Raw genomic sequence first — 25,226 nt, 5'->3', positions numbered from 1 at the left:
TCTATGGCTTTCTTGCTTACTATTGTAATCTAGAGATTACACAATGCCTGACATGGAGGAATTAATATGTATCTACCTATATTTAATTAATGACACCAATTTTTCTTTTGATAGCTCTGAAACCATTTTTCCTTAGAAACTGGGGAGCAGAAAATAGGGAAATAAATGTGCCAGAATCATTGTTATCAAGAAATACCATGAGAAGAAAATTAAAGCAAATACAATAGTGGAGAGAGTGACTAGGATGGTGTACGGGTTAGGCGGGGAGAACAGTGATATGCAGGGAACATTTGGGTTGAAATCTGGTTGATAGAAAAGAGTATGAGAGAACTAGGGAAGAGCTGAGGGAACGGCAAGAAGGGGTCCCTGAGATGGGGTACCCTTGAAAGGCCCCAAAACAGAAAGGAAGTCTTTGATGTTCAAATGCGGCAGATTACCTAGGGCCAAGGATCAAAGTCTAGAACGTATCTCAGTTGTGATGTAAAGTCTTTGGAGACTTATGAGCAGAAAATGATCTTGGAGTTTATTTTTTTAAAAAAATTACTGTCACTACTGTGAGGAAAATGAGTTATAGGGGCTAAAACTAAGAAGAAGGGCCACCGTTTGAGAGGTCACTACAGTGAACCAAATATGTGACAGTAGCTCAGATGAAGCAAGAAGAGGCAGAATTAACAAAATTCAGGATAAAGTTGAAAGTAGAAGCGAGGAAGACTTCCTGACTCAATATTTGGGTAAAGGAAAAAAATTTAATTGGTCCCGAGTGCTATAAACATTAAAGTACTGTAAATCTGATGCTTCAGCATCAGTTCCCCCAAATCGTGGCTGTTATCAAATATCTAAGTGAGTGTGTTGAATAGCTACATGGACATTCAAGCCTGTAGCTCAGAGCACAGGATAGAGCTGATGTTATAGGGACGGTGCTACTTAAAATCACTGAGCTAGGTGAAGTCTTCAAAGAGAACATTGAGAATGGAATTCCAGAGCAGTGTTGCTGATAAGTATTGAAAGATGGAGTCTGAGATTGACCATTGCCTAAAAATGTGTAGAAACATGCCCAGAATTTTTTGTGAGTTACTCTCTTTTTAGAAGGCTCTTTTCTTCTTCCCACTTTCCCTCCTACTTTTCCTCTTGGACTCTCTCTCTCTGTCTTCTTTATGAACTTTCATTATATTTCTTGTTGATTAAAACAAGTTTTTCTTCTTCCTTGCATTAAAACTGAGCAAGTTATGTGTGAAGGGTAACTTGCTTTCCACAATAATACATAGATATTCATCATTCAGAATATTATGCAAAAACTTATATCAATGCAGTGGGAGGTAGAAAAGGAAATAGGCATGATGGATGTGGAAACATAAAATTTTTGTCAATTGTGGGACTTGAACTCAGGGCCTGGGTGCTGTCCATGAGCATTTCCCCTCAAGGCTAGTGCTCTACCACTTTGAACCACAGCTCCACTTTTGCTTTTCTGGTGGTTTATTGGCGATAAGAGTCTCACAGACTTTCCTTCCTGGGCTGGCTTTGAACCGTGATCCCCAGATCTCAGCCTCCTGTGTAGGTAGGATTACAAGCGTGAGCCACCAGTGCCTGGCCATAAAATATTTTTAAAAGTGTGACTAAAATTGATGCAATCATCAGAGTTAACCATGTCATTTGCTCTTCAATCATTACTTCAGGCGAGAGAACGCTGCTGTTTGGAGAGTCGTCCTTGGTATCAACAACCTGGACCACCCATCTGTGTTCATGCAGACCCGCTTTGTGAATACTATTATCCTGCATCCCCGCTACAGCCGGGAAGTTGTGGACTATGACATCAGCATAGTGGAATTGAGTGAAGACATCAATGAGACAAGCTATGTCCGGCCTGTTTGCTTACCCAGCCCTGAGGACTCTCTAGAACCAGACACATACTGCTATATCACCGGCTGGGGTCACATGGGCAACAAAAGTAAGCTAGACACATTGGTAGCATTTTGCCTTTCAACCTCGAACAGAAAAACACTGTATTTCTTTTGAGCCACAGTTGTTCATTTTCACTACAAGAAATAGAGCCCCACGTGGGAAATACTTGATGTCCACGTTTTCTTTCCTTTCATGCCAATTGTTGACGTGAATAAATCCATTCTAATATTTAACCTGCTAATCTCAAATGCAGTTCAAGCTGGGTACCTCACGCCTGTAATCCTAGCTACTCAGGAGGCTGAGATCTGAGGATCACGGTCCAAAGCCAGCCTGGGCAAGGAAAGTCCATGAGACTCTTATCTCCAATTAACCACCAGAAAACCAGAGGTGGTTCTGTGGTTCAAGTGGTAGAGCACTTGCCTTGAGCTGAAGAGCTGAGAGACAGTGCCCAGGCCCAAAGTTCAAGTCCCACGACCACCATCAACAACAACAAAAAATGTAGTTCAAAATGCTTCTTCCCTATTACAAACTCTTTCTCCAGGGAGCCACCACCAAGGTTTGGGTGCTAGCATGTGAGCTGACCTGTTAGTCAGCTCCCATTTGAACTCATCCTAATGGTGACTTGGGCTATGTTAGGCAGGGGTATTACAGGCTTTACCGAGCAGCTAGGTTATGCTACCTCTGCAGTCAAGCTCCACTGGAACGTTTTCATTCTCTTTCAATTTTGTTTTGTCTCTACCTTACAACCTGCAAATAGTTCAAAGAAAATTACTTCAATATTTTCTTATCTAGGTTAATTAGATATGTTGGCTGTGTAGATAATTTAAACATAGAAAACATATAGAAACTGAAAAGTTGTACTGCTTCCTCTCCCGGCCCCAAATGACTTCGTGTTTGCTTTTTTTTTTTTTTTTTTTGCCAGTCTTGGGCCTTGAACTCTGGGCCTGGGCGCTGTCCCTCAGCTCTTCAACTAAAGGCTAGCACTCTACCACTCGAGCCACAGCGCCACTTCCGGCTTTTTCTGTTTATGTGGTACTGAAGAATCAAACTCAGGGCCTCATGAATGTGAGGCAAGCACTCTACCAATGAGCCACCTTCCCATCCCATTCTTGTTCCTTAAATACATTGGTTTGGGTGTATACTCTTCCAATATTGTAGCTTGAACTCAGTGTTGTTCAACCTAATTAATATGTAAAATAAGAATTTCTTTCTTTTTCTTTCCTTCTTTTCCTTATTTCCTTTTCCTTATTTCCTTCCTTGCTTCCTTCCTCCTTTTTCTTTCTTTCTTTTTTCTTTCTTTCTTTCCTTCTCTTTTTCTTTCTCTTACTTTCTTTTTCTCTCTCTCCCTTCCTCCCTCCCTCCTCTCTCTCCTCCCTCCCCCTCTTTCTTTCTTTCCTGCCTGCCTGCCTTCCTTCCTTCCTTCCTTTCTCTCTCTCTCCCTCCCTTCCTTCCTTCCTTTTCTCTTTCTCTCTCTCCCTCTTTCCTCCCTTCTTTCCTTCCTTCCTTTCTCTTTCTTTCTTTCTCTGTTTCTTTCTCTCTCTTTCTCTCTTTCTTTCTCTCTTTCTCTCTTTCTTCCTCTCTTTCTTTCTTTCTTTCTTTCTTTCTTTCTTTCTCTCTTTCTTTCTTTTGTTCTTTCTCTTTCTTTTGCCAGTCCTGGGGCCTGAACTCTGGGACTGGGTGCTGTCCTTAAGCTTCTTTTGCTCAAGGAGAAAACTCTACCACTTGAACCACAGCACCATTTCCAGTTTTTTTTTTAAGTAGTTTATTTTGGAGATAGGAGTCTCATGAACTTTCCTGCATGGGCTGGCTTTGAACCATGATCCTCAGATCTTAGTCTCCTGAGTAGCTCGAATTACAGGTGGTGAGCCACTGGCTATAATTTTTCTTTTAACTGTAAGTTCTGGCTATTCTGACTACGTCACATATAATAGTATGGGTCTCAAGGCTGATAATGTGTGTTGACATCCTAGAATTCTGTTACTGATCTCAGGAACCCCCAGGGTAAAGGAACATCAATTAAATTTTTCGTGACATTTAATCAGATGCATTTGAGCTAAGTATTCTTTATTGTCAATTAAACTATGGGAAGAAAAGTCATTGGACAGAACTCAATGCCATTTGCGGACAAACTCACATGTAAAAAATGTGAATGTCAGATTAGACTTAGGGTGGACATTTTGGTGTTTGAAATCCATGAATAGTACTGTAACTTAAGAGTAAAGTACTTTTCATGGCCTCTTCTTAAATGCTTCCCACAGCACCCATATCTAACTCATGGCAATTAGGTAACCTAGTGCACAGTTATGGGGTAGCATGCAAAGCAAGAGTGAATTCATTCAGAAAGGTAGGATTGCCCAAATATGAACCTCTCAAATAGCAGAAGATCTGTGATGCTGTGTTTCAAAACATTTGCTGGTATTGTGCAAGATAAGAGTTTACATACTGGGCTGGGAAGTTGGCTCAGTGGTAGAGCGCTTGCCTTGCATGCCTGAGGCCCTGGGTTCGATTCCTCAGCACCACATAAGCAAAAAGAAAAAAGCCAGAAGTGGCGCTGTGGCTCAAGTGGTAGAGTGCTAGCCTTGAGCTGAAGAGCTGAGGGACAGCGCCCAGGCCCAGAGTTCAGGCCCCACGACCAGACCCCCCCGCCAAAAAAAAAGAGTTTACATACTTTCTGTTGACAGCAAGGAATGGCCTTGTTCTTTTGACATTTTTCAGTCATCCTCAAGGATTAAAATTTCTCATACACTATACTCAAAAAGAATGGTATCACTGGGCACCTGTGGCTCATACCTGTAATCCTAGCTACTCAGGACGCTGAGATTTGAGGATTGTGGTTCAACGTCAGCTTAGGTAGGAAAATCTGTGAGACTCTTGTCTCTAATTAGTCCAGCAACACCAGAAGTAGTTCTGTGTCTCAAAATGGTAGAGCACTAGCCTTGGGCAAAAGAACTCAAAGACAGTGCCCAGGGTCTGAGTTCAAGCCCCATGACCAACTCCCCCCCCCTCAAAAAATAACCCAAATCACATCAAAGATACCCTCCTCCCACATAGTGAGATGTGTTTCTCACCAAGAGCAGTACAAAACCTCCCCCTTTTAGGTGTATCTGCTTCTTTACTTCTGTAGAGCAGGACTCATTTACTGAGCTGACACTGAGCTAGCCATGTGTACACAGGGCAGCGGCCTGGCTTGTTTATTTCCCCTTTCATTGTCACAGCTGTCATTTTTATACCATCGCCTACGACAAGAATGGGAAACCACAGTCACATCATGTCACCAGTCTCTGCTTCTATTTCCTCTTTCAGAAAATACACAGATTTTTATCAGCCTATTTCTATGAATATTTCTAATTAAAAAAATCAGATTCCCAACAAATTTTGTCTTCAAAATTTCATTCTAAGTAAAGAATATAGTTCTCTTGATATTCAAATGTCTATGAAAGATTGTTCAGCTGGTAATTGAAACATTTTCTGATCTTCCATATTTGCATTTTTGTTTCTGTTTATTTTTTCAACCCAGTGCCTTTCAAGCTGCAAGAGGGAGAGGTCCGCATTATTTCTCTGGAACAGTGCCAGACTTACTTTGACATGAAGACCATCACCAACCGGATGATATGCGCAGGCTATGAATCTGGCACTGTGGACTCATGCATGGTAAATGATTTTCTGATTCCCCAGGGGACTGGGATCCGCAATCACTTCCAACTCATTATTATTCACGTGTGATGCTTCGGGAACACTTCTGAAAACATCTTCGACCAACTGCTTCACACTGAGGAGGTTCACACTGTGTTTCCTTGGTCAAGTGCCCTCCTCCCACTCACTTCCCCCATCCCTTTTGCCGAGTTTGCCCTTAGCTTCCAGCTGCTGACTGGTAAACATGACCCCTGCTCAGCAACAGGAGGAGAACAATTGCCTCAGTCCATCTCATTTGTCCATTTTGGTAAACAGGACAATCAAAATTGTAAAAGGAGCTAAGTGGTTACCACAGCTTCATCTAGGCTGTCTCCGGACAGGGGGGCATTGCCAGCCATTGGTGTGATAGCATTGGGGCATACGTGAATACCCAGCTTCCATGGTGTTTAACTGGCACTGCCTCAGAAATGACCACAGTGGCATTGTTTGGGCTCTCTTGGCTGCCATTTGATTGCCAACATGTCCTCAAATGTCACTGACTCCAGCCATAGACACTCAGGAGTCCTGGCCACAGCAGCATACAGAGCAAGTTAATGTAGCGGTACAGGAAATCATTTTACTTAAGCATTCACTACTATCATATCTGACTAGCTCCCAGGAAAGGAAGAAATTGTCCAAATATGCAAAAGAGTGTGTAATTGAGTGAAGACCACCATTGCTACACTACACTGCTGGGAAGCACTGTCATTATTTTGCTGCTGGAGTGATCTGAATTGCTCCCTAGGTTTCAGTACTGAAGAAGAGAAGCAGAAATGCTGTTATCACTAGCCCAACATCATTAAACAGCATTTTCTCTTTTCTTTTCTTTTTGTCAGTCGTGGGGCTTGAACTCCAGGCCTGGGCACTGTCCCTCAGCTCTCAGCTCAAGGTTAGCACGCTACCACTTAAGCCACAGCACCACTTCTGGTTTTTTTGGTGGTTAATTGGAGATAAGAGTCTCACAGACTTTCCTGCCTGGGCTGGCTTTGAACTATGATCCTCAGATCTCAGCCTCTTGAGTATCTAGGATTACAGGTGTGAGCCACTGTTACCTGGCTTTAAATAGCATTTTCAAGGGTTCGTGTGAGAATAGAAAGGTTGAAGACTAGGAACGGCTCTTAGATAGCCGTCACGGGAGGCAGGCGTACAGCTTCCCTCTTTTCTGCCCAAGGAGTCAGTCAGCGGAGGTCAGCAATGGTGAGTCCCTTCTTCCTGTATTAGAAGCCCAGGTTTCATTTCCCAAGTCAAAGAATAAATATTTTAAGAGAGAGTGATAAGGGGTTTGGGACACAGGATTTGCAACCTGAGAGATCTTGGTTGGAACCCACCTCTGCTAATAACAACTATTTCCACTAAAATAAGTGATAGGCTTCTCGAGATAGTTTTGCATGTGTAAAATGAGGGTATTTAGGGAACTAACTGAATCATTGAAGGTAAAAGCCCCTTTTGTTATATATCTAGACATGATGTCTGAAACGTAGACTTTAAATAAAGAGTGACTATTGGATTAATCAGTTAATTTCCTTTCATCAGTTTAGTGTGTGTATTCCAGGTTCTCTTCTAAGTACTTTGTAGAAACTTATTGACTCCTTCACAGTCACCCTGTATGACTGTATCTTTCCCCCAGGTGAAGAAAACAGAGAGTTAAGTCATGCGTCAGATAACCTAGCACACGGTGGTAAAGCAGGGCTGGGAACCCAGGCCATCTGGTCTTTGGCTTTTGTGCTCTCCTGGGAGTAAGGATTAATGCAAATGTATTTCTCATTTCTCTTTATGTGATATGGAGACCAACCAAGAACTATTACCTCATGACACATGTTCAAGGTCATCTCTAGAGCGAAAAGGGAGACTAAGCACAGACCTAGGCCCAGACACTTACACTTCATGGTGTTGAGCACGTATATGTCATGGTGTAGAATAGGAATTAAGTTCTGCCAGCAGTTTTACTGGTGGAAGATCAGTGCCGTGAGTCTCTTAGATGCTTTCTATCACTTCTCAGATTAAAAAAAAAAGCACAAAACATAGCACAAAACAAAGCCTTCCTTTTTCCTAGATCTGGAACAAATTTGTTCACGAAAACCTCCATTAGAGGCCATAAATTTTCTTTCTAAAGCTGCATCAACAAGGCCCATTAGAGGCCATAGATCCCTCAGCGGAGGCCTACATAAATCATGTGGATCGATACTAAAGCCAAACACAGACTTTGGCCTAAAGCTCAATCTTAGGAAAAGAAGACTACGAAGACAGGCCAGACCAGTGTTGCTGTAGTAACATTCCAACATTTCAGTTTGATCATTCTTAACCTCCTCTTTCCCACTGAAAATACAACTGATTCACTAAATCTAGCCCCAAATACACATCTCAAGAAGGAAATTCTGTCCTTGTCTGCCTAGAAGTAACCAAATAGACCTCTGATGTCCTCTTCATTGTCTTTAGATTTGATTGTACTTTCTTATTATCTGAGCAGACATTTTTGGCTGTTCTAGACACAGCAAATAGTAATGTCTATAAATCCCACAGGGTTTTTTTTTAAATCAGAAGAATGGAATAAAATTCAATTGGAATACTTAAACTTAATAATCACAGATAGCATATCTATGCATAGGAAATTAAATGTAGGCCCCAAAGAAATGAAATAGCTTACTGTACTTCTTATGTGTTTTATTCTATTCAAATATGCCATCGGATAAAACCTTAAGAACTACTAACGAAGTGCACTTAGAGGATCCCAAAAGGTGCCCTACTTAATAAATTCATTCACACAGAAAGAATCTTGAAAAGAAACAGGTACTATACAGCATCTTTATAGTAAAATAAAATACAATAAAGAAGTATTCTAGAACACGTTTGTATTATAGATAATGGCGGGGCGGGGGGGGGAACCTTTTAATGTTCCATTCTGGGCACTTTCTATACTTCTAAGTCCAAGAAACAATGAGGTCTCATAAGAATCAGTTCTAATACTTATAAAGTTTAAAAAATATAACATATTTTGCTAAGCGCAGGAACCGAGTATAAAAGTCTTCTGATTTCATGGAAAGAACAAAAATCTCTCCCAGGCTCCCCTCCTTCTTTTCAAAGGCCAGAGTGTATAACGCTTATCTGAAATCTCCATTTATATTGTAGAAAGCAGACTCTCTCCCAAGCTAACATTGGAAAGCTTTGCGGGAATTTTCCAGGAAGTTGTTTAAGCTGGTTTTGTCTTTATGGTAGCCTCAGGATGCTATGAACACCACTAAAAATCCCACAGCTAACAAGTCCTGCTAATTCATTACAGGGCGACAGTGGTGGGCCTCTCGTTTGTGAGCAGCCTGGAGGACAGTGGACATTATTCGGTTTAACTTCATGGGGCTCCGTCTGCTTTTCCAAAGTCCTGGGGCCTGGAGTCTACAGCAACGTATCATACTTTGTTGAATGGATTGAAAGACAAATATATATTCATACTTTTCTTCAAAAGTAATTCCAAAGCTGATCAGAGACTATTGCCAGCAATGCTCAAAGCGAAGAGCCTTTTGATCTGAAGAGCCCCCTATAGAGAGCTGCACAGAGGTATTCTCCGTGGACAGGGATGTTTAACTTGTACTGAAAATCTTTGTTTGTTGTAGACCAATTTTACTCAGCTTTGTCCTATTTTTTCTGAAATTTCATGTTTGATGAATGGCTTAAAAAAAAACAACATGCCAACAAAGCAATGTAGGGTTTGTTCTTTTGTGAGGCTAACCTTGACTAAAGCATGGAATGATCAACTCTGCAGATTTAAAATAATAATAGAGGCCTTAGGGTAAGTTTCCCTTTTATGCACACACACACACACACACACACACACACACACACACACGAGATCCAAGGTGATTAAATCTCGTTTTGATTCAAGCACAGTAGTTTAAGGGCAACTTTCAATATTATTATTGGAAACTGGCTTTTGATTTATTGAAAGTCAACACACTTTCCAAGCTTAAATTATTTAGTATTATTCTTCAAAAGGCCACAAACTTCTAAAAACCTGCAAAGAGAGGCAGAAAACCAATAACATTTATATGTAGGTGGTTGACATTTCAAGACAGACTGAATACAAGAATTTCTAGAAATCAAGACAAATTTGTGGCACTATGTTCTGTCCATTCTAGATGTCAAATTTGTCATTTTATAGAAAAATTTCCCTAGAAATGTCCTTATTGCTGTGAGTTTTTCAGTGTATGTTAGTTGGCTAATGGAAATTTCAATAGTTAGGTCACTCCTGGATATATTTTGTTTTGGCTATGTGAAAATGAAGTGCCAATCAAACTTTACCAAAGGATCTGGATTTACTTTACCAAACCAGATCAGGAGTGGAGAGACTTTTTTTTTTGTAATTGCAGCATTGTGCCCCAATTAAATATGAAATTTTAGTTGTTTTATCCATACTAATAATCCACAGAAATACATTTCAAAGCACAACAAAACATTTTTGTGAGTTTCTCCAAGGATGTCCAACTTCTGGTGTTACCATTTCTTCTCATTGATAATGAAAACAAAATTTTAACAATATTTTTAAACTAGTAGGCCACCTTAGGCAAAACAATTTATGAAGTAAATTGGTAGTACTATTAAAATCACTTTTTTCCTTCACTGTCTCAAAACACAAATATTTACTTATATTTAATTTAATTAGTCAGACATCAATTCTGCAACATTCAAATGCCTTTTTTGAACAAGTAGGATTTGTTCCTAAAACCCACCAGCAACCTCCTGAACAGCCTCAGCTTTCCCAAAAGAGGCTATGTGCAATTTTATATGTGTATTTTTGTATCCTTTTCTATGTATTAACATATTGGAAATTCAAAAAGTTGTGTTGGCACTTTCCATGTTGTTCATCTTCTGTAATTTGTTATGAACCCTAGAGAGTGTGAAATCCAGCAAGTGAATTGTGGTCATAATTGTGTGAAAGTTTAACATATGTCAGTTTTGTTTTAGTTGTAGGCACATCATTAATGTAACAGCTTTTACTCTTGTTTAGCTTATATTCAGTGAAAAATCACATATTGTACTCATTTTAAAGAATTCTACACACAAATAAAATGGTGTATCTCTTTCTCTCTCTCTCCTTTTTTTTTGGATGACTTACAGAACCTGGATAGCAAGTTGTAGGGAATGTTTCTTTTAATCCCTCTAGAATGGCATGTTGGTATCATTTCCAATCATCCCATTCAAACTTTACCTGTCTTCTATTTCACCCTCATAGCTACCTGCCCTCTTAGACAACCAATGGTTCCTTCATTACTCTCAAGTTAGAGGTTGCTAACAAGTCTCGGTCACTCACTGAATATCCAAAGAGAACTTAGCCCTAGTAAGCGCTCAAGGCTATTTAATATTCACAGTGCATTTGGGAACGCTGATCCAATGCTTTCATAAATCCTTTGTAATAAAATATATACCAAAATGTGTATTATTTATCTCTCTGTTTTCTTGTGTACTAGGATCAGTGATATAATGCTTGGTCCCCCCAAATTTAGTGAAATATGCTGAATACTAAAATGGAACAGATTACATCAACTTAGGTAATGTTGTATAAAAAGAGTTATTTTCTAAGTTTAATACAGATCCCAGATCTCTGCAACCTAGGGCCAGATGTGTTTCAGAATTCTGAATTTTCTAATTAAAAAAAAAAAAAAGGCCAGGCACCAGTGGGTCATGACTGTAATCCTAGCTACTCAGGAGGCTGAGATCTGAGGATCGCAGTTCAAAGACAGCCTGGACTTTATCTCCAATAAACCACTAGAAAACAGGAAGCGGCACTGTGGCTCAAGTGGTAGAGCGCTCGCCTTGAGCTGAAGAGCTGAGGGACAGTACAAGCCCAGAGTTCAAGCCCTACGACCGACCAAAAAAAAAAAAAAAACAACCTGGGGCTGGGAATGTGGCTTGGTGGTAGAGTGCTTGCCTTGCATGCATGAAGCCCTGAGTTCAAGTCCTCAGCACCACATAAACAGAAAAAGCTGGAAGTGGTGCTATGGCTCAAGTGGTAGCGTGCTAGCCATAAAAGAAGCTCAGGGACAGTGTCCAGGCCCTGAGTTCAAGCCCCAGGATTGGCAACAAAACAAAACAAAACAACAACAAAAACATACAGTTTAGAATTCAATCGTGAAATACATTAATCTTTTTGTAGCAAAATATATGATTACAAAAATCATAATATCTATAATTATATAAATTGTTTTATATTTGTCTAAGGAAAATTAGGTTAAATTAGTTTATCCCTCATTCATGAAAAAAATCTTTTTTGTTTTCAGTTTTTAGGATTTTGGGGCTTTTTACAATATTTCAGGCCCATTACCTGAAAAATTTAACGGTTGCCTATTTGTATGTGTGGATAACTCACATCTTAGAAACTGACCTTTCTTTTATTTTTTTGACCTTTCTTTTTTATTTTTTAGGTTGGTCTTCGATTCTTACCTTTTATTTCCAAGTGATTATAGCTCTAAGTGTTTTCATTTATCAGAGCTTGAATGAAGAGTTCAGGGACTGAATATCACTGATAAATGACAGAACTCCAGTGATTTATCCCATGCAAGACGCATATGTGTGCTTTGAGACTTGCCTTCTAAAGTCCAGAACCAATTATATCTGGATTCAGAACATGTTTACAGGAGTGATGACAATTTTTCAGTATACATTATTTATTAAATAGTTTATTTAAAAAAAACTCTTAAGGAAGCAGAAAGCAACTTCCATTAGCCATTGGGATTTTGAAAGTTCTAGAAATCAGTCTGTATATAAAAGACAATTACAATAGTAACAAAAGGCTACAAAAAATGTTGGATCAGGACAGTAGGCAGCAGGGAAAAGATTAAGCCCTGAGAATAATAGCTCAATAATCACTAATAAGACATTGATGTAGATATTGAACATTAGCTTAGAGACCTATAATAGAAATTGTAGATAATTGGTGAGTGGGTAACTTTCAGATGAATAGACACTGAATTTTTTTTAAAAAGCTTCAAGATGAATATATGAATATATGACCTTATAATAGCACCTGGCCTTATTTGCCATGACCTATGAACTTGGTCCAAGGTAAAGCCAGCACACATGATTTGTAACAGAAGTAAACATACTATGGACACTTTTTCAAATGCATTAAGTTTTTCCAAGAACTGCAAGGAAACCCCTGAGTACAATTCATATTAGTCTCAATCCATACTTCATTGTTTACAGGATACAACTTGTGGGACATTGTAAAAACTATGAAGCCTCAAACATTCTCTGGAAGATTGTGTTGAAATGGATTGTCTCGTTTTGATGAGGCTATTGTCGGTTTTAGAATATAGGAAATTGCCAAATGGGCTTCAGGCTTAGTGATTCTGCCTGTTTGGCCTACATCTGCACAGGAGAATTCTCAAGGGCTCTTCTCTTGACTGAGAATTTGAGAATTCTAACTTGTAAATTAACCATTCTTAACATTTCTTTCATATAGAAATATCTGAGTCCTAAACTAATCCATCTAAAAATACTTTTTTCCCCTAAAGAAAATTTAGATTGGAAGCTGATCACGTAAAGCATTTTCCAAAGAAATGAGACTTCCCTATAAAATTAATATATCTCAAATGAATCCCCTTAACAATACTTTCATTTCTAACATAATTTAAATGCCTTTACAAAGAGCAAAAGGTTTCATAAATGTATCACTCCTCGGGCCTAACCGTACCCCTCTTTTACAGATGTTTATACAAATACACATTTACAGCCATTGTGTTAGCTTTCCCATGTCTACAATTGTGTTCATATCTCCTATAGAAAAATACAAGTAACCCTCACCTTGTGGAGGTGCTTCAAAATCCATTTTCCAAACTTGAAAAAAAAAATGCTTGTAGCTCAACACCAGTGGCTCATGCCTGTAGTCCTAACTATTCAGGAGGCTGAGATTAGAGGATTCAAAGTTTCAAAGCCAGCCAGGGTGGACAAATCCATGAGACTACTACCTCTAATTAACCAGGGGGAAAAAATGCTTGCAACTCTAAAAAGCTTATTCTACTGTGTTAAAACTTTGAGGGTCCAGCCTCAGTTTCAGAGTGGCCAAGGTCTAAAGCAGTTTCACATAGAGACATGTCTCCTTGCTCAACAGTACAAGAAGTGGCTGGCTTCATTGGGAAGGCAGTAGAAGGAACAGAGACAGATCTTCTTCCTGACTCGCCCGCTGATTGGTCAGAATTCTTGGATGTCATCTGATGCGTCTTTGCGGCCTCTCTCCACTTCTTCAAAGCTTTGGTCTTCTCCTCTGGAGTCAATCTGTCAAGGAGCTTAGCTCTCAGAACTGGAGATGGAAACAGGGATCCCTGAAGAACTCGATAGAGAAACCTAGATTACAAAGAGCATCATAGAACTATAGTCACCTAAAATGTATCGCAGGACCCTCAACAAATGCTAACCAAATAAAAAAGTAATCGAGTCTAGGGCCACTTGGGAGCTGAGATAAAGGGATATGGGCAAGTATACCACAAAGTAGAGATTAAAATAATATGAGATCAACTCAGCTTTACAAAACACCTAGAGAAGAGTAAGTACTTTATAAGTCCTTGCTAACTAAACATAAACCAGATGTATGAATGTATATCATAGGGTTAATGGTACGTAAGAAAATACATACAAGTCAGGCAGAGGGTTGGCATATAAGTTTTTTTTTTAAGTTAGCTATTTGCTTTATTTTCCTAAGGTTACTGTAACAAGTGATTACAAATGTTTTCTTCTAAGACAAGCTGGCAATATTTATACTGATGAAACAATCTCAAAAAACTTCTGAGTCTTCCATATATACCATTGATACTTACATCATCAGATAAGAGGACTCTCCCTCCCTAGAGCTTTCCGGTAGCTATTGACATGGTTGGAGGATCTATGACTCACACATTGATCTTCACTAATGAAAAGGCTGTCCAGCTCTGCTTCTGACCTTCTTTCTAGAGAACACTCCAAACAGTCCATCTCCTAACTTTAACAATGCTTAGTTAGAACTTCCTAAACCTGAGAACTTTCAAATTAGTTCATTTGGGATTAAGAGTTTTATTATTTTTTCTCAATTGCTTTCCTCTTACATTTCTTTACCAATTCCTGGAATTCATCTAATCAGTTTTAACTCTGACAGATCGTCACAGAAAGGAGCATTTCAGAAATATCCCAGTGTAACAGTGGTTTTGATAAGCTTATAACTATAATCATCACAGAGGGACCCAGTGGGTCTTTCTTATGAACTTCTAGAGGAGATATACATCAATTCAAAGTGTTTGTACTTGGAGATAAGAGTCTCACAGACTTTCCTGCCCAGGCTGGCTTTGAACCGTGATTCTCAGATCTCAGCCTCCTCAGTAGCTAGGATTACAGATGTGTGCCACCAGCACCCGGCTACCTGGTTCATTTTAGAAACCTTTGGATTAGCTACTCTGAGACTACCTACCTGGGTTCTCATTAACTGGATTGTAGCAACGTCATGCACAACATCTGGGTCTTGCCACCACAAAAAGAATAAAGAAAGGAAGCTGCATTCCCTTCGCTCTCTCTCCTTGCCCTTCCTGTGCACTTGGTGGGTGAGGACCTGGATACGCTGACTAAAGCCATCTCTTCTGGTGTAGATGATCCTGCTGAAGTTTGATTATCTATCTTTTCTAAAACTCAGGTTAATTTTTTAAATAATTAGCATAAAATCAATTGTGATTTTTACATACATTCATACAATGTACTTGGACCTAAGTCATACTATCTGTAATTACCCTTTCTTAGCTTCCCTCCTTTCTCCTCTTAATCAGTTTTTAGTCTCATTGTGTGATTTTCATATGCATACATTTAGTTGCCTTTGTAACCATCTGAGGGGAGAAGGACTTTACCAAGTGCTTAGACTCTTGGTAAAGAGGGCTCTGCCCTCGTGAATGGCTTCTCCCTGTCACTTTTGCTGGGTGACAAGGTGCTCTTTGAGGTACCATCTTGCAATCAGTCATCAGACCTGCCAATGCCTTCATCCTGTCTCTTCAGCCTCCAGAAATTTGAGCCAATAAATCACTGTTTATAACTTTCCAAGTCTGTGGTATTCTGCTGTAGCAGTTAAAAAAAAATACACACCAAGACAAGGACTTGGGAGATGGCAGAGCAAAAAGATAGAAGAAGCTATTTAGGTCCTTGAAATAATCTCATGAAGCAAAACTGCCTTGTTCCTGTGAACTGTGAACAAGGTTAGACAAACCTATTTTCCAGTTTGCTTAGACCCTTCTACTCTTTTGTTTTTGTTCTCTGCTGAACTATTTTAACTGGCCCACACTCACTGATTTCCTCACTACCTACCAGTATGGTCTAGTGTCCATTGTTAGTGCCTGTGTGATATATTCTAAGCCTACAATTCTATACTCTTAATGAGAGGATAAATTCCTTACCTGGGCAGAAGAGCAACGAAGGTTGTGAGAACACAAACTAAGTAGAACATGGGATCCAGCATGTGCTCTTGCATAATCCAGTAGGGATTGGATGGTGGGTTGCAAGTTACACACATAGCTCCAAAAGCCAAGGCAAAGAAAAAATAAGATAAGATGCTTCCAATGATGACCAGCATGTGGAGCCAAGTCTGCAAGACAAGAAGGCAGGGAGATGAACATGCATGGATGGGGTGCTGCAATCTGGCAGAATCCACTCCATTTAAGAGAACATCCCACCTCAGCACCGAGTGAATCTTAGCTAGCCAAACACAAAGTACTGCAGAGCCAGGAGAAAAGTAACCTTCATAAATGGCTCATGACACTGACTGAGTCCTGTAAAATGAAACCAAATGTCAGATGGGTAATTCTGTTGACGATGTCATTTTGTATTACTGCCTATTTATTAGGTTGTGTACTGGCTTTGAACTAAGATCCTCAAATCTCAGCGAGGGTTATAGACATGAACCACCAGCACCTGGCTACTGTTGCTTTTTAAAATCATGTTTAAAGTAGCTATACAAAGGGGTTTCAATTCTACTTGTCAATTTGTGAGTACAGTGCATCTTAACCAATGTCATTCTTTCCATCATGGATTTCCTTTTCTATTTATTTCTCTCATGGGTCTGTTTCTTCATTAAGGCAATACCTTAATCCAGTGATGTAAAAATTATAGTCATTTACTCATGGTAGACAAGACAAATTTATCACCCAGGCTTTCATTCTCTCCCCTAGTGAACATTCATATGGATTGTAGCTCCTGCTTTCTGGAAATTAGGCATGGCTATGTCATGTGCTTTGACCAATGAAATATGACCAGGAAGTGATACATATTACTTTCACATTAGGATTATGTAAGAATCGATGTGCAAAACTTCCACTTGATTTCCTTTTTGTTCACACTGACCAAGACATTTCCTTCAGGGATAATTCAAGTTAGTATTGCTACAAAATATATCCTGGGACACTGAACCATCTTTCTGAGAACAGGTGCTTCTAGAGTTTTCAGGAATATCAGCCAACTTCCTGTGAACAAAAGTTAACCTTTTCTGTGTCACATTACAATCTAGCCATCCTCATATCCATATATAACTACCTAAATCCTTTTTCTTAATGTTTTTCCTTCAAACTGGCTCACTAGTTAAGTAAATAAGCTAATTTTGGAAAATAAAGCCAATCATTACTTTAAATGTAACAGTAGCTTTGTTTTATCAAACATCTTGTTTAATTAAGCATCTTGTTTTAATAAATAGTGTTGAATGTGGAGTTTGATCTATCATTTGACGTATAATGCAATTATCAAGAATTGTGACAAAACATAATGGCATCAAACAGCTCCTCTTCCATATAATCAGAAGCATACAAAGACATTGTCAGTGTCAGTGTCAGCGGTCAGTGTTATTTAGAGAAGCATCTAGCACAACAGTACGTACCATTGATGGCAGAGCTAGGCTCTTTAGGGAAACGGCGTCTTTATGAATCTTTTTCATCCTAGTGCTATACTTTTCAAACAAGATCCAGTTTCCTCTGATTTCCTTCTCATCTGGCAAAGATTTCCCTCAAGTCACAAAGAATGCTCATGTTTTTGATAAAATGTGCAAACTGCTCAGAAAATATTAGGTACTTCCTCGATTAAGCTCATCATGTGAACACTGATTTCTTTTTTATCTTTTCTGTCTTCTCAACTGTCTATGGGCCTTATTTCTCCAGCTGTAGTAAGATGTGGTTTTTGGCAAATGAGACAGTGGCTTCACAGCAGATACACATTTAAGGGAAGCAATACAAGGAAGTAGATGACAAGAAAAAGTTGGTAGAAAATCAACCAGTAAAAGGGAGGTAGCTACCCCAGCCACACATCAACCTGAGTACTGAATACAATGACAGTCAAGGATCACTAAGAGTAACCCTGAAATCATGTAGTACATTACTTTTGTGGTTTGCCCCCCTATGGTTTATCCCCTGTTGTCACTGTATTCAATGTTGGTACCCTGGGTATTATACATACACATTTATCTGAACTAGGGAAGGGAAGAAGAACAGCAAAATGGTGAGACAAAGGACAAAGGGGCAACCTATGCAACATATTATCACAAGACAATATGTTGGAAATGGTCTGTACAACTTGGGTGGTGGTGGGAGTTGAGGGAGAGGGGAGAAACAGAGAAAAATGAGAGAGGAGTAACAAGTTAGACAAGAAATGTACTCACTACCTTACTGATGTAACTGTGACCCCTGTGTATATCACCTTGACAGTGCAATTAAAATTAAAAAAAAAAAAGAGTAACCCTGAACCACCCATTTTCCATAGTGTCATCACTATTCTCTTAAGCACTTACCTTGTAGGCCTGAACTTTAACAGGGTCACTGCTAACAAAAGACAGAGACAGAAAGCCACTCACCAAACTCTTGCTTTCAATGACCAGATGGAGGAGAATGATGAATAGAGCAGCTGTGTTCAGGGGATTTCCAAATGTAAAGATGTCGATGTCTGAGCCCTGGTAGGTCTACAGGCAGAGAACAGCAGCTGGTTAGCTTGGAAGGTGGTGTGTGCTCAATGGCGGGAGAAACACCACTTGATCTACGACTGAACAGGGGCTGAAGCACTTTCTACAATGTTCCTATTAACTAGCCACTTAGGGCATATGAGTATTTCCAGAAAAGATATCACTCTCTCCCAGATAGGCCATCTAATTTTTGAACTTTCCAATTGGAATCCTCTTTATTTCTGAGTCATGATTCATCAGCCATACCAAATTTGTACCACTACCAAAATACTTAAAGCAGCTTTTATGGCTACTCTAAGCTCATACCTCTCCTAACTAAAAATCCTCTCCTCCTTCTCTCTTCTCTACAGATGCCTCAAATGTGTCAAATGTGTCAAATGATGGAACAGTTTTATGATTTTTCACCGTCCTCTTGTGTATACACTTCAAGTTGTCCTGTCTACCTTCCTCTTGAAGTAGAGTATTCTGGTAAAGTTAATTTGATTGATTTAATTTGAATAAAGAATAAAGAGTGGTAACTTAATAGACACTATCTTTTATTATTCTCAGTACTGTACTTCCATGAACACTATCCATAATGGAACAAGTGGTATGTAGACAGCCGGCTGAACTATGCAGCTTTGTGCTTAATCAGGGTCTAAAATTTTTTAAATTAATTATAATACGATTTTGCTGGGGCTGGGAAGGTGGCTCAGTGGTAGAGCGCTTGCCTTGCGTGCACGAGGCCCTGGATTCGATTCCTCAGCACCACATAAGCAAAAAGAAAAAAGCTGGAAGTGGTGCTGTGATTAAAGTGGTAGAGCGCTAGCCTTGAGCTGAAGAGCTGAGGGACAGCGCCCAGGCCCAGAGTTCAGGCCCCATGACCGGACACCCCCCCCAAAAAAAAATACAATTTTGCTTTGTCTTATTATTTTCATTCTCTATCTGTAGCACACGTAATTAGTTTGGGAGAGAGTAATTGTAGGAATTCTCCAGAAGTTACCTGGTAGAATTAGCTCAACACTCACTAAAAAAAGCTTTCTCATTCTGACTATGCTTCTGATTTCTGACTAGTCTAATTATATAGTCAAGAATTCAATTTTATTCAATTCATTGACAAAATTAGTAAGCAGGTCTGAGTTAACAAAAGACCCAAGACAATTCAACGAGGATCAGTTAATTTAATACATGGCCTAATACATTTGGAAAGTTATCTGCTAGTCAATTAATAATCTGATGATATGAACAATCTACTCCTCCATAAGCTGATAACAAAAGCAAAGTATAATGAAGCATCATTGATTCATTAATGACAAATACCCTGAGCAAACAAAGACTTACAAAGTAAGGCACAAAGAAGCAGACCAGACTTTGATAAAAGGCATCCATCAAGGTGATCCAGAAAGTGAGGGGGAGGTATGCCTGGAAATGAAACACATATTGGACAAGGAGTGAGATTAGCCAGGGTCAGAGCAAAGTCAAGAACCAACATAAGGCAGAATTCATTTCTGCTTCTCTGAAAGAAAACTATTGCTTCCTTCTCTCATTCATAAAATGAGGTGAGATGAGATAGTGATAGAAGAGTAAGGGCAGTTGAATGCACAAAGTTCACAACTGAGTATAGCAAAAAAAAAATCCTTAAAGGGACTCTCAATCAACTTATTAAATCCATTTAAAATCTACTTCAATAGCCAGATCTTTTCATATTATTATTATTACTATCTTAGTGCTAGGGATTGAACCTAGATCCTATATACTCTACTAATGGACTATCGTCCCAGCCCTTATTGGAAGAAGAGCTAGTAGTATGAACTTTTCCTCCTATTGATAACACAATACTATTCAAAAGCTTCTCCAAACCCACCCATCTCTCCTTCATCCCAATTTACCACCAACTCTATGGATGACTGAAGAGCCATTCAACCTCCTCCTCTACTCTTTCCAACATTCCATACTAGCAAAATGGTTTCCTAAAAATGTAAATCAGTTTATGACATCCCCTACCTAATCAAATGGGTCCCCTTCTATTCAGTCCAATGATTCCTATTACATTTTATTTATTTATTTATTTGCTTATTTTGAGCTGGTCCTGAGCTCAGGGCCTTGGCTCTGTCCCTGAGCTGTTTTTGCTGAAGGCTAGCACTCTACCACTGGAACTGCAGCTCCATTTGGAGATAAGAGTTTCACTTATTTTCTTGCCCAGGTTGGCTTCCAGCTGTGTTCCTCAGATCTCAGTTTCCTGAGTAGCTAGGATTATAGGCATGAGCCACTGGTAGTCAGCTTTTATTACAATTTAACAAACCAAAGTTTCTTTCCACGACTATAGGATCCTGCCTGGTCTACCCACCGGGTAGTTTTTCAGGTTCATTTCTTATGAATATTATCACATAATATGAACTTATTCTTCTCTATGAACATGCTTTTTCCTTAAAGTTCATCTATTTTCCCTTCTAAGGATTCTATGTCCTGGGCTATTCTTCATTACTCAAATTCCAGACTTAACCATTACCGCCTCATAGTGCGATTATAGACCAGTAGGAAAGTGATGCTTACTCAGTCACTTCTACCACTCCATCACCAGTAAACCAGTAAAATGTTGGACTTAGGTATGGTTCAAGTGGTGCAGCACCAGCCAGCTGAGCAAGCAAACAAGCAAACATGTAAGGCTGTGAGTTCAAGCCACAGTACCAACAAAACATACACACACACACACACACACACACACACACACACACACACACACACACACACTTAGAGCTAATGATGCCTGGTACTATTCTTGTAAGATTCCATATCCAGACTTCTTCCTACCCACAGCTTACAGAAATAAATAGAAAGATCAAGGAGAAACGGCAGCCTCTCGTCTGAGAGCTCATTTTCTGAATGATGAAGTGTGTGAGATGGATTCTGAGGACTACGGCTTTTTTAGCCCTGTGCGCTATGAATAAAAATGGAACTAGATCTATTATTATCCTAAGCTAGTCTTTTCTTAATCAGGCTAGACAGCTACTCTTGTTTTCTTCCAAATACAAAGAGAGACTAAAACTTCCTTCAAAATGTCTGTTTGCCAAAGAACAAGGTTTTATAAATATACAAATTCTTCATGTGCATTCTTCCATTCTTCAAAATACTACGCTTGGAACTTTTACATGGATCTCTTTTTATCTCTCTGTCCTTTTTCCAAAATCAAAGCAACAAAGATAAACTTTCAATCTATTTCCTTTTGTATTCTTTTTTACTATTGCTCATTGGAAAGGATGACAGTCCATCTGTCATTCTTCATCCCTGTGGCCATAAAATCTAAGAAGAGGCATTGTTCAATGGTAGAAAAGAAGGTGTGAGAAACAGAGGGGCAACCTAAATGCCACTGGACAAGAATTTGGAGATAAGTTAAAATATGATTTTGTATTCTGGGGGAATAGAGGTTGCTAAAATAAAACAAAAAAAATGTAGACTGAAAGATAAAAAGCATAACTTCTCCACAGCCATGTGAAAAAGCACATAGAGAAAAGTTAGGATGAGTCAAAAGACAAACGGAAGGGTTTAATTCATGGGGATTTCTGTGAAACTAAAGGATACATCTGAACATGAATTTAAATCTAGGACAGAAGAGTGTGGATGGTGAAAGACAGGTAATAAGGGATTATTACTTCTTGGAAGGGAATGCTTTTACTGTGAACTTTCCAAGATCTCTTCCCGTTTATGGGGGGTAGGAGGAGATTCCATAGGACTAAAGAGGGCATCATGATACCAAAGCTAGGAATTGAGCCATGCAGAAAACAAAGGAATTGTTTGGAAGTCAAGCTCAAAGGAAGGACAGATTCTGGAAAGTAAAGCCAACAAAACTTTTTTTGGGTCTCTTTGAAACTGCTTTTATCAAAAGCAACATGCTAGCTATCTGCCACCTATTATGTCTTATAACATTGGCTAGCTCCACAGAACAATGTGTACCAAGAAATGACAACAAGGCTCAACAACTGGAAACAATCTCAATTCTCCTTGTCCATCCCCACCCTTGCTAATCCATACAGTGTTCTTATAGCAACACTACATTTCTGGCCATCAAAATTCTTCCTGTCACGAAGCATAAAGGCAGACAGCATGGGCTTGGAGCCAGGATTCAACCATACCACCCACTAGCTTCATACCAAGAGCAAATGACCAAAGATAACTAACTCCTTGCACTTGGCTTTCCTCAACACAATACCAATAGTAACAGCATCTGCCATGCAAAGATATTTTGAGGATTATGTTTATGTCTGTCAAGTACTGAGAACCTAGACATTACATACATTTTCATTAAGTGCTATCCTAATGTTGGTTGTTCCGTGAGATAAAGTAGAAACAAGAGTTTTTAGACAATGACTTTATTGAATGAACCAATACAATCTTCTAGGAAAGAGACAAGAAGGGAGTGAGGTATCAGTGGCAGATGGAGAGGAGAGAGGTGGGGCTTGCTTTTAGAGTGAGCCAATAAGATCATTTCCATTTTGCATGACAGCAGAACCTGAAGAATTGAACCTGAGCTTCAAAAACAGACAGGGATGGTTTCTATACATACTGGCTCTATCATTAGCTGGGTAATTTCTAGCAAAATCACTTAAAGCCTTTGAGATTCAGATCCCTCAATGTAGAATGAGAATGACACTACATTCTGTCTCAACATGCTCTTGTGAAGATAAATGAAACAGAGAAGGCTGACTAGTTGGCAAACATAGAGGGGTTTAATAAATGCTATGTATCATTCATTGTAAGATCTCAAACACTGGATTTCTTCTAGTAAGTATAGGCTTATGACTTTTCATACATTTTAACTGTGGTTATATCTTGGTCTAGTAATTTAATATGTTATTGCAATGTTTGTATAGTGAAAACAATCAGACCTCTTCAATAGTTCACTGTAAATGATAGTATATGAGCTAATTAGAAAATACTTAGGCTATGTATGATCGTAAATATGTTTGTTTGCACACCTACCTCTGATCTCTGGCCACTCTGGTACAGCTCAGGCAGTTGCATGAGAGTCTCTGCAGATATGTCTTTCTCCAAAACACCATAGATGACTGGAGGAGCAGATGTGAACAGGAGGTTGAAGAAGATCAGAACCCAATAGTCAGTCATGGATGTTCCTGAAAACCCACAAAAGAACTGGTACCAGAAAAGGAGGTTCACATAGGCCTAGGGACACAAAGAGGAACATTCAGAGCTTAGAAACAGCAATGTGTGTCCTGACCACACAGCCCACATACTGCCATTCTCACCTGCATGACCACCCTTCTCTGATCTCTCATCATTTCCAAAATGGAAGAATACAGCACACCTTCCATTTGTTAGTTTTTGGTAAACATTTAAATGAATTTCCCCTACACACACACACACACACACACACACACACACATGCATACCACATACTAGGTGAGGCTGAAACAGCTTTAAGTGCTCCACAAGTAATCCACTGAATCATAACTATGTGGGAATTGCTATTGTTCCCATCTTACAGATGAGGAAAGTGAGTATAATGTACTAACATTTGTGCACGTCTCAAAATTCATCTCAATCCCCAATTTGTGATGGCTTTTGGGGATGGGACCATTGGGAAGTAAGTTGATACTCACTTTCAAGCCCTCAGGGATAGGATTAGCCCTTGTTCCCCTTTACCATAAGAGCATACCACCAAAACGTTAGGGTCCTCACCAGATAGCCACAATGTTGGCACCCCGATCTCAGACTTCTAGCCTCCAGATATGTAAGAAATAAACTCTTGTGGTTTATGAGCCACCCAGCTATGGGATTTTGTTATAGTATCTTGAATGGACTGAGGCCCAGAGGGACTCAGGGACTTGCCTGAGACTTAGAGACTCGGCTATTAAGTGGCAGAGTGAAGAGAACACAGCCCAGTTCCTGACAAAGAATGGTCAACAGTATTTCTTCGTGGTGATATGGGTCAAGTGTCAGCAAGGTGGCCAACTGTCCAGCTTCCTTGGGAAGGACAGGTTCCCTAGGCCATGGGGTTCTCATGCTAAAACTGGCAAACATGGATCACTGGCTGCCCCAAAGGCCAGCCACCCACATCTTCCATGGTTTCTTAGAGTACTGTACCTCAAACTAAGCCCAATAGGGATAAAGCTCTTTGCTCTCGAGTGGAGCAGAAAAGAACACTGGATTTAGGTTCAAGAATTTTGCATCAAGGCCTAGAGATGCTTTCTATTGATTCCTTGACTTTAAGCCTCTTCTCCAACTTCTCAGAATTATGGTTTCCTCCTATATAAAATGAAACTTATACCATCTTAAGATTTAGTGTCAAGATCAAATTAAAGAGTATTTGTACAAGCTAGAGACTCCTCAGAAGAAGAGGTAAAAAATGCCCAATAGATATATGAAGAAATGCCCCACATTTCTGGCCATTAAGGAAATGCAAGTCAAAACAACACTGGGATTCCATCTTATTCCACTTAGAATAGCTATCATCAAGAATACAAACAGTGCCAGGCACTGGTGGCTCATGCCTGTAATCCTAGCAACTCAGGAGGCTGAGATCTGAGGATCGCGGTTCAAAGCCAGCCCAGGCAGGAAAGTCCGTGAGACTCTTATCTCCAATCAACCACTAGAAACCCAGAAGTGGTGCTGTGGCTCAAGTGGTAGAGTGCTAGCCTTGAGCTGAAGAGCCCAGAGTTCAAGACCCATGACAGACAAAAAGAAAGAAAGAAAGAAAGAAAGAAAGAAAGAAAGAAAGAAAGAAAGAAAG

At 39.5% G+C, this 25,226-nt stretch overlaps 2 protein-coding genes across 4 annotated transcripts in view; one reads left to right on the top strand and one right to left on the bottom strand.

Moving 5' to 3' along the window:
• Corin (corin, serine peptidase) overlaps positions 1 to 9,190 on the top strand; it is a 174,774-nt gene extending 165,584 nt beyond the window's left edge. Inside the window, exons 18-20 of the mRNA XM_013008979.1 lie at positions 1,674 to 1,945; positions 5,417 to 5,550; positions 8,849 to 9,190. Of these exons, the coding sequence (XP_012864433.1) occupies positions 1,674 to 1,945; positions 5,417 to 5,550; positions 8,849 to 9,031 (589 nt within the window). The 3' untranslated portion in view covers positions 9,032 to 9,190. The remainder of the gene's footprint in view (positions 1 to 1,673; positions 1,946 to 5,416; positions 5,551 to 8,848) is intronic.
• Positions 9,191 to 13,484: 4,294 nt separating this feature from the next.
• Atp10d (ATPase, class V, type 10D) overlaps positions 13,485 to 25,226 on the bottom strand; it is a 64,337-nt gene continuing 52,595 nt past the window's right edge. For 2 of the 3 annotated variants that reach the window (XM_013009091.1, XM_013009089.1), the window contains exons 19-23: positions 23,459 to 23,659; positions 19,823 to 19,903; positions 18,398 to 18,502; positions 15,963 to 16,150; positions 13,485 to 13,902 (exon numbers count right to left, since the gene is read on the bottom strand). In XM_013009091.1, the coding sequence (XP_012864545.1) occupies positions 13,584 to 13,902; positions 15,963 to 16,150; positions 18,398 to 18,502; positions 19,823 to 19,903; positions 23,459 to 23,659 (894 nt within the window). In that variant the 3' untranslated portion in view covers positions 13,485 to 13,583. Of the gene's footprint in view, positions 13,903 to 13,942; positions 14,534 to 15,962; positions 16,151 to 18,397; positions 18,503 to 19,822; positions 19,904 to 23,458; positions 23,660 to 25,226 lie in introns of those variants that run through there. The other variant, XM_013009090.1, reaches the window with a different exon arrangement.

The sequence above is a fragment of the Dipodomys ordii genome, unplaced genomic scaffold (genome assembly GCF_000151885.1).
Source record: "Dipodomys ordii isolate 6190 unplaced genomic scaffold, Dord_2.0 Scaffold8, whole genome shotgun sequence".
Taxonomy (NCBI): Eukaryota; Metazoa; Chordata; class Mammalia; order Rodentia; family Heteromyidae; genus Dipodomys; species Dipodomys ordii.
The sequence above is the reverse complement of the archived record's forward strand: the minus strand, read 5'-3'. Positions and strand labels throughout refer to the sequence as shown.